Source organism: Macrotis lagotis, chromosome 1 (genome assembly GCF_037893015.1).
Source record: "Macrotis lagotis isolate mMagLag1 chromosome 1, bilby.v1.9.chrom.fasta, whole genome shotgun sequence".
Lineage (NCBI taxonomy): Eukaryota > Metazoa > Chordata > Mammalia > Peramelemorphia > Peramelidae > Macrotis > Macrotis lagotis.
The window spans coordinates 786,269,093-786,283,308 of NC_133658.1; the positions used below are offsets into that span (position 1 = coordinate 786,269,093).

The 14,216-nt window shown below is 37.1% G+C and overlaps 1 protein-coding gene across 1 annotated transcript in view; it reads right to left on the reverse strand.

Annotated features, from left to right (window-relative positions):
- Positions 1-14,216, reverse strand: part of ARHGAP20 (Rho GTPase activating protein 20) — a 168,094-nt gene that overhangs the window by 19,668 nt on the left and 134,210 nt on the right. The window contains exons 10-11 of the mRNA XM_074216639.1: positions 4,690-4,868; positions 829-990 (exon numbers count right to left, since the gene is read on the reverse strand). Of these exons, the coding sequence (XP_074072740.1) occupies positions 829-990; positions 4,690-4,868 (341 nt within the window). The remainder of the gene's footprint in view (positions 1-828; positions 991-4,689; positions 4,869-14,216) is intronic.

A 14,216-nucleotide genomic window follows, 5' to 3' on the forward strand; every position in this document is an offset into this window, starting at 1 on the left:
ATTTCTTTAGCTGTAAAGTGTAAGAGGCTGGACTAAATCATATTTAAGGTCTCTTCCTGGTCTGTTATAAGAGTCTATAAATAGGATATAAGGGGCAGCCAGGTAGCACAGTGGATAGAGCAATGGTCCTGGAGTCAGGAAGACCTGAGTTCAAATCAAGTCTCAGACACTTAATAATTACCTAGCTGTGTGACCCTGGGCAAGTCACTTAACCCCATTGCCTTGTGAAAGCTAAAAACAAAACAAAACAAAAAAAGGATATGAAATGAAAGAGACCCTCCTTGTGGCTCAAGTAATTCCCATCTCATCTTGTCATTTTTTAAATGTGAAGAAAAAATGAGAGGAAGAACTAAGTAATTACTGCTAGTGATAGCATCCCATCTCTGAGCAATTTAATTGTTTCAGAATTAAAGTAGACTTTTTTTCAAATTTTATATTTTGCCTTTATTGGGAAATTATGAGACTTTGGATAAGGATATATTTATTTTAGTGAACTCATTTTGAATTTTTTAAAAAATTTATTTTAGATGTCTGGAGATGCTATAGGAATAGATGATAGGGAAGGCACATTGAAGAGTAGGTGGTGTGGAGAGAGGTGTTATAGTGTGTTAGGGAATGCTCATGGCATCTGTAGGTGGAGGGTCTGAAAGTCTGTGGGTGCCAATTTCAATTATTTTTAGGAGAAGCTTTTATTTACTTATTTTCTCAGAGAATATGAATCTAATAAAGTTTCCTGTAAATGGGCCAGAACATTCATAATAAAGGGAGCCAGCTATACCATGCCAGTGCCTGCTAAAAACTTAGAGCAGGGTAGAAATTTTTTCCTACCTTTAAGACGCATGCTGTCACAAAAATGGATTCACCATCTAAGTCTACTTCAGCTCCTGAGTTAAGTTTCTCCTTCAATTCTCTGCAGGATTTGATATTCGCAGATAGCCTGAAAATGCCTTTCGTCAGAGGCCCTTTTTGATTTAAAAAGAAAAGCATGTCCTGTTGGGAGAGAAAAAAGAAAACAAGACTGTCTTTCACATACATTGGCAAGAGAGTATGTCTTGCACTTTCTGGCAAAGACTAGGTCCTGCCTACTAACAGCTCTGGGATGCCGAGGCTTAATAAAACTTATCAAAGTATGAGCTCAATTTTTTTGGGTATTCCAAAGTTCTCTCCCCTATCTTCCTTCCCCTACTTTCTATTACACAGCTAAAAGAGCAATATACCATAAACCATTCTTATTACAGTCATCCTTATGAACCTACGGTTCTCTTGGATGCCTATGATACATCATCCATATTCTTCTGCTTAGGTTCTAAAGACTAAGAGGCAGCAATGATGCGGTGGAAAGGACACAACTTCTAGTCAAAAAACCTTTGGTTTGAATATTGCCACAAATTAGTAACTAGCTGTATGATCCTGGTGCTGGAGAAGACAGTAAGGAGATCAAATCAGTCAATATTTAAAAGGCTATTCACTTGAGGGTCAAATACTGAACTTTGAATATTCTGGCCACATAAAGACATGACTCTGATGCTAAGAAAGATTGAAGGTAAAAGAAGAGGACAGCAGAAAATGAGATGGATAGTGTCATGGAAACAATGAACATGAACTTGGACAGATTTTGAGAGATAGTCCATGTGGTCATGAAGTCAGACATGACTAAACAACAATAAGTAAGAGCACTTCAAACTACCTGAGCCTCAGTTTCTTCATCTGTAAAAAAGGGTTAGATTAGAAAGCCCTTAAGATTCCTTCAAATTCCCAGACTGCAACCCTATAGATGATATGGTCCTATTGATCAACTCCTCTCATTCTTCATTACTCTACAATACTGCTTCCATCTATCTTGAGCAACTTCATACTTCACATAGGGTTACCTTTGAGGTTCCCTCTAACTTCAGGGTCCTGATTCTAAAAACTTGCTTATCTTTTCATCTCCATTTCTCAAATGTTTCATTCTTTCTTCTCTGACAAAACCTGCCCCTCCAACCCAACCCCCAAGTAGTTATGTTCTCATCACCTCTTGCTTTTCAGCTCCCTTTTATGTTTTCTCTCAGTCTAATGTAAGCTCCTAGAGGGCAGGTAGTGTCTTTGTGCTTTTACCAATATCCCTAGGGTTGACACAAAGTATATTCTTAAATGCTTATTGACTTGCCTTCCTCGAAAAACAGGTTCAAATCTGCCCTGTCTCAAGGAAATTTGATTTAATTATATACCATTACAATCAGTTTTACATTCCCTCAGTATTTACAGATTCAACATCACCATGATATTAATTGGTACTTGCTGAATATCACTTTATAAGGAATCTTCAATTTGTTTTGTGTGTGTGTGTGTGTGTGTGTGTGTGTGTGTGTGTGTGTGATTTTTCTATCTTTCTGTAGTGTCTTAGATAAAGTTGAGGATATAAGTGGGGGGTTGGGAAATGTTGATTAACATTGTTTGATTAATATTGATTTTCTAGTACTACCAGTCAGTTTTGTTTGTGTGTATGTGCTGGGGGGCTATTTTTGGGGTAGAAAGAGATAAGACCTGAATCTATAATTTCATTGATATAGGGAATTCCCTGGTGATGACACTCAGCTAACATACAAGAGCAACTTCTCTGTATCTTAAAGTTTTTTTAAAAATAATATTTTTCCCAATTACATGTAAAAACAATTTAACTTTTTTTTTAAGTTTTGAGTTCCAAATCCTCCCTCCATCAATTTCCCCTTCCCCAAGATAATGAGTATTCTGATATAGGTTGTATGTGTGGAATCATGTAAAACATTTCCATCTTAGTCATTTGTGCAAGAAGACTCAAACCACAACAACATAAGATTCAATTTAAAGTTTTAAAAAGACTAGTGAAAGATTTGGTGATGTTCAGAGTCACCCAGCCAGTTTGAGTCAGAAATAGAGTGACTTGAAGCCAAGATTTTTTTTTTATCTTTCTATATCCAAGGTTTAGTAATTGAATCTGAAGATTTCTGACTTGTTTTGCTTCAAAATCCCTGGGCTTTAAATAAAGAGAATCAGAATGGAGATGACTTCTCAGGACAGTGGTCAGACAAAGTCATTGAAAAGAATTTGGAAAAGAGAAGCCTTCCAAAGAACCACTGTGAGTGATAACAGTAACAACTACTACCATTGTCACCCGTCTCAAAGGTTAATCAAGTTAGCTTGAAGGACCAAGAGCAACGTTATTGGGGGGAGCTAGGAGGCACAGTGGATAGAGCAGGGACCCTGGAGTCAGGAGGACCTGGGTTCAAATCCAACCTCAGACACTTAATAATTGGCTAGCTGTGTGAACCTCAGGCAAGTCACTCTTAACCCCAATGCCTTAAATAAATAAAAAAATTTTAAAAAGAGCAATTTGTTGCTCCACCTTCATCATCACCATAAAAGGTGAAAAATCAGTGCCTAGGTTATGTACAATGGGAATACACAGTAGATATTCCAGTTCAAACAGCTTTGTAAACAGAGTATTGAACCAGGAAGTTAACTCCAGGGTATACCAAGTAGATCTAAGAGACATTTGTATAGAACACACACACAGACACACAGACACACAGACACACAGACACATAGACACACACACACACACACACACACACACACACACAGTCTTTTAGAAGACAACTCCTGCCCTCAAAGACCCTCACGATATAATTTCACCCCTTTCCATGGCAAATTCACCTATAGTAACACAAATTATAAGACAGTAATTGCTTAAGAGGAGTTGGAGTATTTTGAGAGCTTCTAAGCATGAGAGATCATTTAGAAACATAGAAGGGTTCTTAAGGTCATTAAATCCAACCTTTTGTAACAGTCAGGGTACTGTAGTCAGTGAGAAGCTTCTATAGCAAAAAGGGGTTAAGGATTTGCATTGCTGTCCTTGGGCAATGGGAGTGGAATGGTCCATAAAATGTGAACTTGAAAAATCACTTGGGTAGTGGTAGATCTTATCTTACTGCACAATAATAGTTATTTGAAACTTACAAATCACTACAAAAATCTCATTTTGACATGAACTCAAATCCTCCTGACTCCAGATTTGCCTTCTGGCTTAAAATTGCTCTGCAACTTCCTCCCAGATCTTTAGTTCTTTGTGTACCATACCACCTCATCTCTTAGAGCGTTCAGATAAGGCTAGCTGGCCTATTCTGCTTGGTTCCATTAGAGGATCAGATATTTGAGCTGAAAGGGACAGGACATAAAGTCGTGTCTCCACACTCTACATTTGAGGAATCAGAAGCCCAGAGAGATTAAGTGATGCAGTCTGAGTTAAATAGCTAATATTTAAATTCACACTCACGGCACAACTTCAAAATGCCATATCTTCCAAAAATCGCTTCTCACTTCTTTCTTAGTGGCCATCTCCCTTTAGCTGGTTATATAAAAGCTGTCCTGGGATCTGATTTACCCATCATCTGACCATGTTCAATCCAGGGTGATGGGAAAAATCACTTGCTTTTTGTTCTTGATATTTTGCTCATTTCTTACATAGAAGGGAAAGATAAAGTGAGGATGAGAGTTTGGTCATTGTTCTATCTCTGTTTTGGCTCATTCCCTTTATTTCCCCCTTCCTGGAATGCCTTCCCCACACACCAAACCCTGAACAATTTCAAAATAAATCCCTAGTTTATCATACTTTTTCTTCCCTAATTCTTTCATTTTCAATGTAGCTACGTAGAATGGAGGGAAACTCACCAAAACAGGTTTGGGCAGGTTGTCATTCTCACAGATCTCTGACAGTGAAACCCCAAAGAGCTGCCCTGGCATTGGGGATGTTGGAGATACTGGCATGTTATCCAAGTGAGTGCTGGAGCCTCGCCAAAAGGCCCAATTTATGATAGATCTTCTTCTTTTAAACATCTTCTGACTGGAATCTGAAGAACAATAAGATACTTGGTAGAATAAAATCATTTCACTTTGACTCTATTGCCATTGTTAGGTTTTGATTTGGTTGCTATGGTTTGAACAGGAAAAAAAAATCCAACACATTATAATGTGAACAGGTATACTTTGTTATATAACAACTGAATCTCTAGAACTCCCTTGCAACCAAAGTTAGAAATTCAGGAAAAGATTTAAAATATGCTACTTTATAAGTCATTTAATTGAAAATCAAATCTCTTTATATTCATTTTGGGGTCTTTTGTCAGCTGTACATTCTGGGATGTGTCCTTAATAATCCTGGAATTGGATTTCCAAAGATGGAAGAGAGTGAATGGGAAAGAGAAGGAAAGCTAATTTAATGACTGAAATTACTTGTAAAAAGGCTTTCTAGTACAATAAATGTTTTCCCACATTGCAGATGAAAATGGGCACAGACAAGAGTTAAAAAGTTTGCCCAGTAATTTATAGGAAAACAACAGAACAGTGAAGAAAAGGGAAGAGTGAAAAAAGATTTTAAAATTATTTTTCAATGAGATGCCAAGACAAATCATCCTTTTTCCCTCTGAACTTCTTCACCATGGTAATAAAGTTAGAATAAGAAAGGACACAAGTCACAGGATGTTTTAGAAATTCTCTGAGTCCTACTTTCCCTACTAAATCTCAGTGTAAGGCTTGATGTTCGCTTTAAATTAGGAGATTTTAAAAGTCATGTTGCATACTTATGTGTGAGTTTTAATTTGATTTCCAGCAAAACAATAGATATTAATATTTATTTTGGACCAATTTTCAATGAAGTTGATAATTTATAAAGATGAGCAGAAGCTACCATAGTACCATGGGGCATTTTGCCTTTAGATTTGATCTGTTTGGTCACAGAATCACAGATTTAGACCTTCCTTAGAGATCATGAAGTCTGATATCTATGGTGAAAATGAGTGTTTAAGGGACTTTTGCCAGAATCACACAACTAAAAGATATCTAAGGTAAGGTTTTTAGGGATCTATACATTATATAATACTGTTCCTCTTGCTGCCATTCACACTGATCTACTTTGGGTCTCCAAAGTATTTTCATCACAATCTTGTAATTATCATCCCACTTTACAGAGAGAAACTGAGAATCAGCCATCACTTGATTTGCCCAAGGTCACACATTCTAAGTAGAAGGATCAGGATTTTTAACTTAAGATTCTGCTTAACATAAGCCCTACTTTCTATCTATGTTTAAATGAGAGCATTAAATTTGAAGGTTCAGTTAGGTGGGGAAGTAGATATAAAGCTAGAAAGAAGAATTACAATCCAGTGAAATCCCAATAGATTGAAAAGATGGCCAAATCAGATGAAATATAGGCATTATATCAGGTCCTATATTTGGGCTTAAAATAACCAAGTGTACAAGTTTAGAATGAGCAGAGAGGGGTCCAGAGAATTCAAATCTGGAGTCACTCATTTGAAGGCTGGATAACCATTTATCAAAGATTTTGTGGACTGAATAAATGCTTTGGTTAGTGTTTGGGTGAAATCACCTTGAAGGCCCCTTACCACCTTAAGTTATGGAAACTTGCTTCATGGTCAATATTTCAAGTGTGCTTATTTCAATTGCATGCCAAAACAAACAAAAATCCCCAATGCATGAGTGAAATTAAAAGGGGAAGGGGTGTGCTGTTAACAATTTACAAAAACAAACAAAACAACCTCTAAAATAGCTATTCTGCTCTATTCAATAATAGAGTAAGTGCATCATCTTTCTACAGACTCAGGTTTTATTCATACAAAATTTAATCCCAACATGGCCAAGTTCTTCCATTGGGAATGTCCAGCTTGCAAAGTCTAAGTCAGCCTACACACCCCCAGGCTGAATTATTCTGCATTCAGTTTAATAGCTTTCAGGAGGTATGTGGTCATGAGGGAAATGCCAAATACTCTGCTTGACTGAAGCTCTTTCTCTCTAGCCCAAAAGCTCCATCCGTTCCCCAACCCCCAAATTGTAAAAGGCAGAGAAGGAAACCAAACACATTCTTAAATGCTGGAGGGAATTCTGGTCCATTTCACCATGCCAATCTGTGCAAATGTTTGTTTAAATACATGTCACACACACACACATACACACACACACACACACACACACACACACACACACACACACAGAAATATGTTTAAAGAAAATGCTGAGCTACTCAAGACACCCTCCCCAGTTTGACCATTTCTAAAGCCACCCAGATTTATTCAATTACTTAGCCCCTCCACACCTTTGAGAAGGAATGCCCCATTGATCTGCTCTGAACTTATAAATCCAGCTAGTCTAAGAGTGTAGACAGAGGACAAAGTGGAAATTGTGTCCTGTAATTCATCATAAATGTTTTTAGCCTTACTTGTGCCTTTTGTTACATGCATCATTCAATTGTGAGAGTTCACATTCCCTTTGGGATTGGGTGGAAAAAATTTTTCATTAAAGTTTACTTTGCTGTAGCATTTTTAATGCATAACTTGAACTTTCTGGATGTCAAGGGCTTATGGGGGGGGTGCTGTTGCCATTAAAAATAAGATGATGTCAATGTAAAGAAAACGATTTCAAGGAGTGTAAGTTAGTCTTTCCCAACTATCTTGGCAAAACTTCACTCTGTTCATTTGTGCTTGAATCAGAATGGAGGATATTCAAAAATATAATCCTGGGCATTGGTAAGAGCATAAGAGTGAAAAGTAAGAGCAAAGGTGAGCTGGGTTCTAATTCTAACCACTACTTGCTGGTTGAATGACTAAGAACTAATTAACTAAAATTACTATTTCTCATGAACCTTGGTTTTCTTACCAACCTCAATTTTTCTGACTTGGAAACTGGGGGTATCAGGAGCAGTGTCTGATGATACACTGTAGGAATTTAATATTTGTCAAATTGAACTGAATTGTATCACCTACCTGACAGGGCTGTCATGGACAAAGTGTGAGGGCTATCGAAATGTGAATAGTCTGTTTGTTTGCTTTAGGGAAGGTTTAAGAATTATGGCCCCCTAACTGGATAGCAGGTCACATGTAGATGAATACATGGTGTAGCCTAGTCTGATACAATGTAAGCTACTAGCAGACAGGGATTATTTATTTTTGCATTTCTGTCTCTAGGGGCTCATTGTTCCTAACACATGTTGACTCTTAATGCTTGCTTATTTGATTGACTAAAAGATGACAAAATATTAAAATTGTGTTCTTTATGTTACAGGTCATGGGAGGTTGTGAACCTTCAAAAAGTACTTTTGTGTTATATAAAGAGAGGTTTTGTTCATTTGCTTTTTTAAAATACATGATGTATACAGAATGATATTAAAAGTATCTCTTGTTGCAACCTAGGAAACTATCTTAATTCAAGTGCCTTCCTTCTATTTATTATTTCCAATCCTGTATAAGGCTTCTTTGTATGTTGTCCCCCCCCCCCAATAGATTATAAATTCCTTGAGCTCAGAGATTGGGTTTTTTTTAACCTCTTTTTGTATCCTCCAGCACTTAGCACTGTGCTTAATAACTGTATATTGAATGATTGGCTATCTTCCTGACCCCCAAATCTGGATCTAAATATCTTCTTTTTAATGCAGAAATGAGTTGGTAACTGTTAGTTCTAGTGTTTGGTAAATCAATTCTCATTGTGATGACAGATATGAATGAGAATGTATATTAGAAGGAATTATATACCATGAAGAACTTTCCATAGTAGAATTTTTTTTTAAAAAAAAGAGAAGCAATAGAAGATAGGAGACAAAAATTTAACTGAATTTAAATTTTGGATATCTGGGGTTCAAATTCTAACCCTGATGTATGATGTCCTTTCAGTTCTCTAAGCTTTCAGTTTCAATATCTATAAAGGGAGGAATGGTTATACATCTCAAAAAAGTATGGAAGGAAGGGCTTTGAACACCTTAAAGCATCATACACATTAAGTGATTATTATTAATGAATTAATTCACATTTATTAAGTGTCTATTATATGCCAGACACTGGTCAAGAATTGAGGATACAGAAAGAAAGTACATGTTCTTAAGGAGTTTGCAATCTAGTAGAGGAGATAACATGCCAGCAAATATATACAATAAGCTATATGAAGGATAAATAGGAAATAATTAGTAGAGGGAAGACTACTAGAATTAAGAGGAGTTGAGAAAGACTTCCTGTAAACATTACTATATTATTATATTTGCCACATATGTTTCAACCCACCACAAAAGTTTAGTATTCCTATAAAAGATGGTATATAATTATTAGATTGTTATGTTTGACACATATCCTACCATCTACAACTGAAGTTCAGTCAAACTTTAACTAAGGCTTGCAACTAGTGATTCCTGGAGGACTTAGATGGTTCCAGAGCAGATGTAAAGTATGTAGATGTATAGGATGCACACTTGGAGGTCTGGTTTGGTCTGGGACCATTCAAGTCCAGAGAAAAATCTAAAAATCCATTTGTCTTGAATGTAGCTTTTAAAAATGTCCTTAGAAGCTTTGATAAAGTAGAAAAAAACATTGCCCTGGCAGTCAGGAGACTTTAGTTCCAATGCTGCTCTCCCACCAGCTGACTTTCTGATTGATGAGTTAATTCTTTCTGGAGCTCAGTTTCTTCCTCTAGAGGAGACTATCTACTATTCATTTTTTGTTTTGATAATTGGCATATTTATTTATTTATTTATTAGGTTTTTGAAAGACAATGGGGTTAAGTGGCTTGCCCAAGGCCACACAGCTAGGTAATTATTAAGTGTCTGAGGTGGGATTTGAACTCAGGTCCTCCTGACTCCAGGGCCAGTGCTCTATCCACTGCACCACCTAGCTGCCCCATAATTGGCATCTTCTTGAACAGCAATGACCTTATGCCAGGCTAGATTCCAGCATATCAGAAAATTGTTCTCAACTTTCTTGGGGTCAACTCTGCATGGTCTCTAAATCTCAGGAGGTAGGGTGGTGAGGATGGGGAGTCTGACCCAGCTTCATTTCCAGTGTAAAATGTCTATGTACATGAAGGAGGACTCCTTCCCCCCCACCCCTTGCCACCATCCTGGGGCAGTAACTTGAGATATTACTAGGGAGATGTCTTGCTCTGCAGACCAAAATTAGGAAGGCTGCTTAGGACATTTTCATTTGGTCTGCTAGTAATAGTTCTTATTATTGACCTTGTTCCAGTTCCATGTTTATTTGATTCAGAGAGTTTCAATGTACAAAAAATAACAGCAATGCAATGACATTTTATGTTAAAAGAAGGTATTCATTCAATCGTATCATAACACTTTGATACATACTGACTCATTCAGCTTGTTTTCCTGAGAGATAAAGAATGGATATCCGCTGAAAGAGAGTATTCAGAATTGGCACTCCTTTGGACCAAGCAACACAAGAGTTCTGACTCTGGGGAATTTAAAAAAAAATGCTACAGATTAAATATAAACTTTTCACAGAGTATCTTGTATACCAAGGGCATATTCTTAATACTATGTTACAATACTTTTCAACATATGTCATTGAAAAATCTCATGGGATTTTTGTTACTACCATAATTGTTGCACACATGTAGGGAGCAGAAGGGGAATCTAAATGATAAGACAGGTATGGATTCTAATTGCAGATGAGTATCTACATTTAATGTGCTCAATGGAATTGCTCCTGGTATCAATTTTGGTAGCACTGGAATTCTGTAAAAGTGTTGTTAATATGAAGGTGTAATATATTATAAAGATGGAGTTAATGGGTGAGAAAGGAATGTACTGGGAGAAAGGGAAGGGAGAGATAGAATGGGCTAAGACATTTTACATAAAACAGGCAAGAAAAAGCTTTTGCAATGGAGTGGAAAGGGGAAAGGTGAGGGGGGGATGAGTGAGCCTTCATTCTTATTGGAAGTAGCTCAGATAGGAAATAACATATATATCCAATAGGGTATAGAAATCTATCTTTACTGTAAAGGAAAAAAGGAGAGGAAAGGGATGTGAGAAAGGGGATGGGGGAGGGGAAAGGGGATGTAGGTGATAGAAAGAGGGAAATACAGTTACCGATAGCATACGTGGGGAAAAAAATATTGAAAATGTGTGGTGACTTGGTTGATTTCAATGGTGCCTGACTGTTTATGACCCCAATTGGGGTTTTCTTGGCAAAGACACTGGAATGGCTTGCCATTTCTTGCTCCAGCTCCTTTTAAAGATAAGGAAACTGAGGTGAAGAAATTAAAGAGATTTGTCCAGAGTCACATAGCTCATTAGTATGTGAGACCAAATGACAAGTCATTTGATCTCTCTGTGTCCCAATATCTTTCTGTAGGGGAAGAATGATAATACCTACATACAGTACAGTCCTCATAGGTTGTTGTAAAGATTTAATGTATGTTTAAGAATCCTTGGAAACTTTGAGCCATAGAAGTATTAGTTCCTGTTATTATTGTCATTAAACTATTCAAGATTTCTAAATCTTTGATTATATGATTATATGGCCAAATTAAAGGAAGGAAATCATACTGGCTTGGTAATGAGTAGGAATTTGTCCTATGCTTCCTCCATCCCAATGATTACGCATGAATGAGACCTGGGACTGAACTTTTCCTCAGTACTCCTGAGTTATTTAACATGCATATCTGGAGAGGGGTCAAAGAAACATAGGATCAGAGGAATACAGACTCAGAGATTATCTTGACCATTTTTCAACATTTTTCAAACTGATCTCCAGAAAAGCTAAATATATCCAAGGTCACAGAGCTAGCGAAAGAGACAGTCAGGATTCTACCCTGGGTCTTTGGGTTACAAATACAACATTTTCCTCAAGATACCATACTGCTCTTAATGAAACTAAAATGCCAAAGTCATGATTCATTTAGTCAACTGGATAGATTCAGTGTCTGCATATATCCTAGAATTTCTCTAAAGAGATCTTTTCATTCCCCTCCCCCTTCCAATCCCCTGACTTAAGTAGTAAGAGAAAATTTATGTTCCTCTCCTCTTCAATCTGCCCCTCAATAGGTCACTTCCTCACTGTCCCCTGCCTATCTGATCTCTAGAGTCCTTTACCCTCACATGATCTCTCTTGCTCTTTTTGATATAGCTAAGTAGTAGAATGGAAATAGGTCCTTCGTCTGGATCCAGGACACATTCAAATTCTGAGTTCAAATTCTGCCCCAAATGCTTGCTAGTTAGGTGACTGACTCTGCACAAGTCACTTAACCATTGCCTTAATTTTCTTTCTAGGGTTGTAAAGATACTATATAGACACTCCTTTCACCTCCCAACCCCAACATGAGACCATAGGTTATCAAGGCTTTTAAACTTCTGAATCTCAATCCTACAAATACTGCAGACATAATGACTCTGAAAAAGAATACCCTTACCAAGAACTGAATGGTTCTAGCCAGTCTGATTTCTTCTAAGAAAAGTCAATCATTGAACTAGAAGTTAGTTAAGATGAGAGAAAAACTGCTATTTCATAAAATCTAATATGTTCTGAAAAGTTTTATTCTTGAATCAGAAATGCATTTGGATATTTAAGCATTAAATTCAATTATGAATTTATTGAGTTCTTGCCACACATTGAGAACTAAAAATATAACCGCGTGAGAGTGAAAGAAAAGAACTGTATGTGCTAGTATAGATGAGGAGCCATAATTTATTAACTTTACTTTTCTCCTGTCTAGAAAAGCTTATTCTTCTTAAACTTGCCCCTGCCCTCCCAATTTCCCTGCTTTTATTAATGATACAAACCATTCTCCCAGATACTTACATTCAGCTTCATATCCAAACTTTTCCAAATTCTATGATTCAGTTTCTATACTATCCTCCCCATTTTAGTAGATTCCTTCCTTCCTTCCTTCCTCCCTCCTTCCCTCCCTCCCTCCCTTCTCCTCTTTCACTATGCAAGTCCAAACCCTCATTAATTAGCCTCCTGGAATAATAACTTAATGTGGTTGTTGTGAATTCAAATGTGATAATCATCATAAAGAATTTTGTAAACCTTAAGATGCTAATAAACCTCAGCATTGTTATTAGTGAGGAAAGTTGTACACAAACTAGTAAAGTGAACAGAGGGGTCCAATGTCAGAGGATTTCTGTTAGTATACTGTTCCTGAAATCTCCACTAAGTGATTTCATCTCCCTGAGCTGCAGTTTTCTCATTTGTAAAATGAGGGGGCTGACCTTTGATTTTAATTCTAGATTTTAAGTCTAAGATCCCTAGGAGAGGGAACCAGAAGAAGTAAAAGCATGGAGACAGGGAATGAGCAATCAAGGAATAAGTTCAGTAAGAATTCTGGTTGTTTTATAATGATAGCCATGTTATGAAAATGCTAACACTAAGGGGCGGGTGAGGAAGGCACAGTTGTAGTTCACTTAACACACCAGATGTTTCTGGAGTTGTGTACAAACCAAATGAAAAATTAAGCCATTTAAAATGCAACAGGAGGCTTCTAATTCAAGGAACTCTGAGGTAAATTCTAAGTTAGAGCAAGGAGAACTTTCATAATATAAATTAATGAATGCATTTTCTTGTCTAATTTTTTTTTTTAGATTTTTTTGCAAGGTAATGGGGTTAAGTGGCTTGCCCAAGGCCACACAGCTAGATAATTATTAAGTGTCTGAGGCCGTTTCTGAGCTCAGGCACTCCTGACTCCAGGGCCAGTGCTCTATCCACTGCACCATCTAGCCGTCCCTCTTGTCTAATTTTTAACTAGATTTTTGTAAACTGAGTTTTCATAAGTTAGGGCACTCCTGTAATGTTTCTCAATAGTGTTAATATAAAATTAGGGACAAAATACTACATTGATGGGCAAATGCTGGTGCCAATCATTTTGGAGGATGGATGATGATTGGTCTATTTTCAAGTATTTGGGGGATCAATAAGACAGAATAGAAAAAATGCTAAATTTGGAATCTTCCCTGCCTATCTGTGTGAATATGGACATGTAACTCAGACTTTCTAGATCTCAATTTCTTCATCTCTAAAATGAGGGAGGTTGAACTAGATGAACTTGAGGGTACTCTTTCATCTCTTAGTCTATTGGCAGCCCCTGACACAAGGCATAATATTGACCTCATGGATCTCCTAATATACCCTTTACCCTTTATAATGATTCTAATCTAAATTGATCTGAGGTTTCATTATCTATGACCTATCTCAGTTAACATACTTGTAAAATGGGTATATCCCATTATTTTGAGTTAAACCCTTTTGTTTATCCAAGTAGAAAAGAAATATGGAGACTGGACCTACAGTACTCCTTCCACTGAAAACAATGGCACTCAAGCATGAAGCTGAACATCTTGGCTTGAAAGGACCACTGAGTCCACTCTTGATCTCAACCTATAAAGAACTGTAGAGAAAGCCATGAAATTCTGC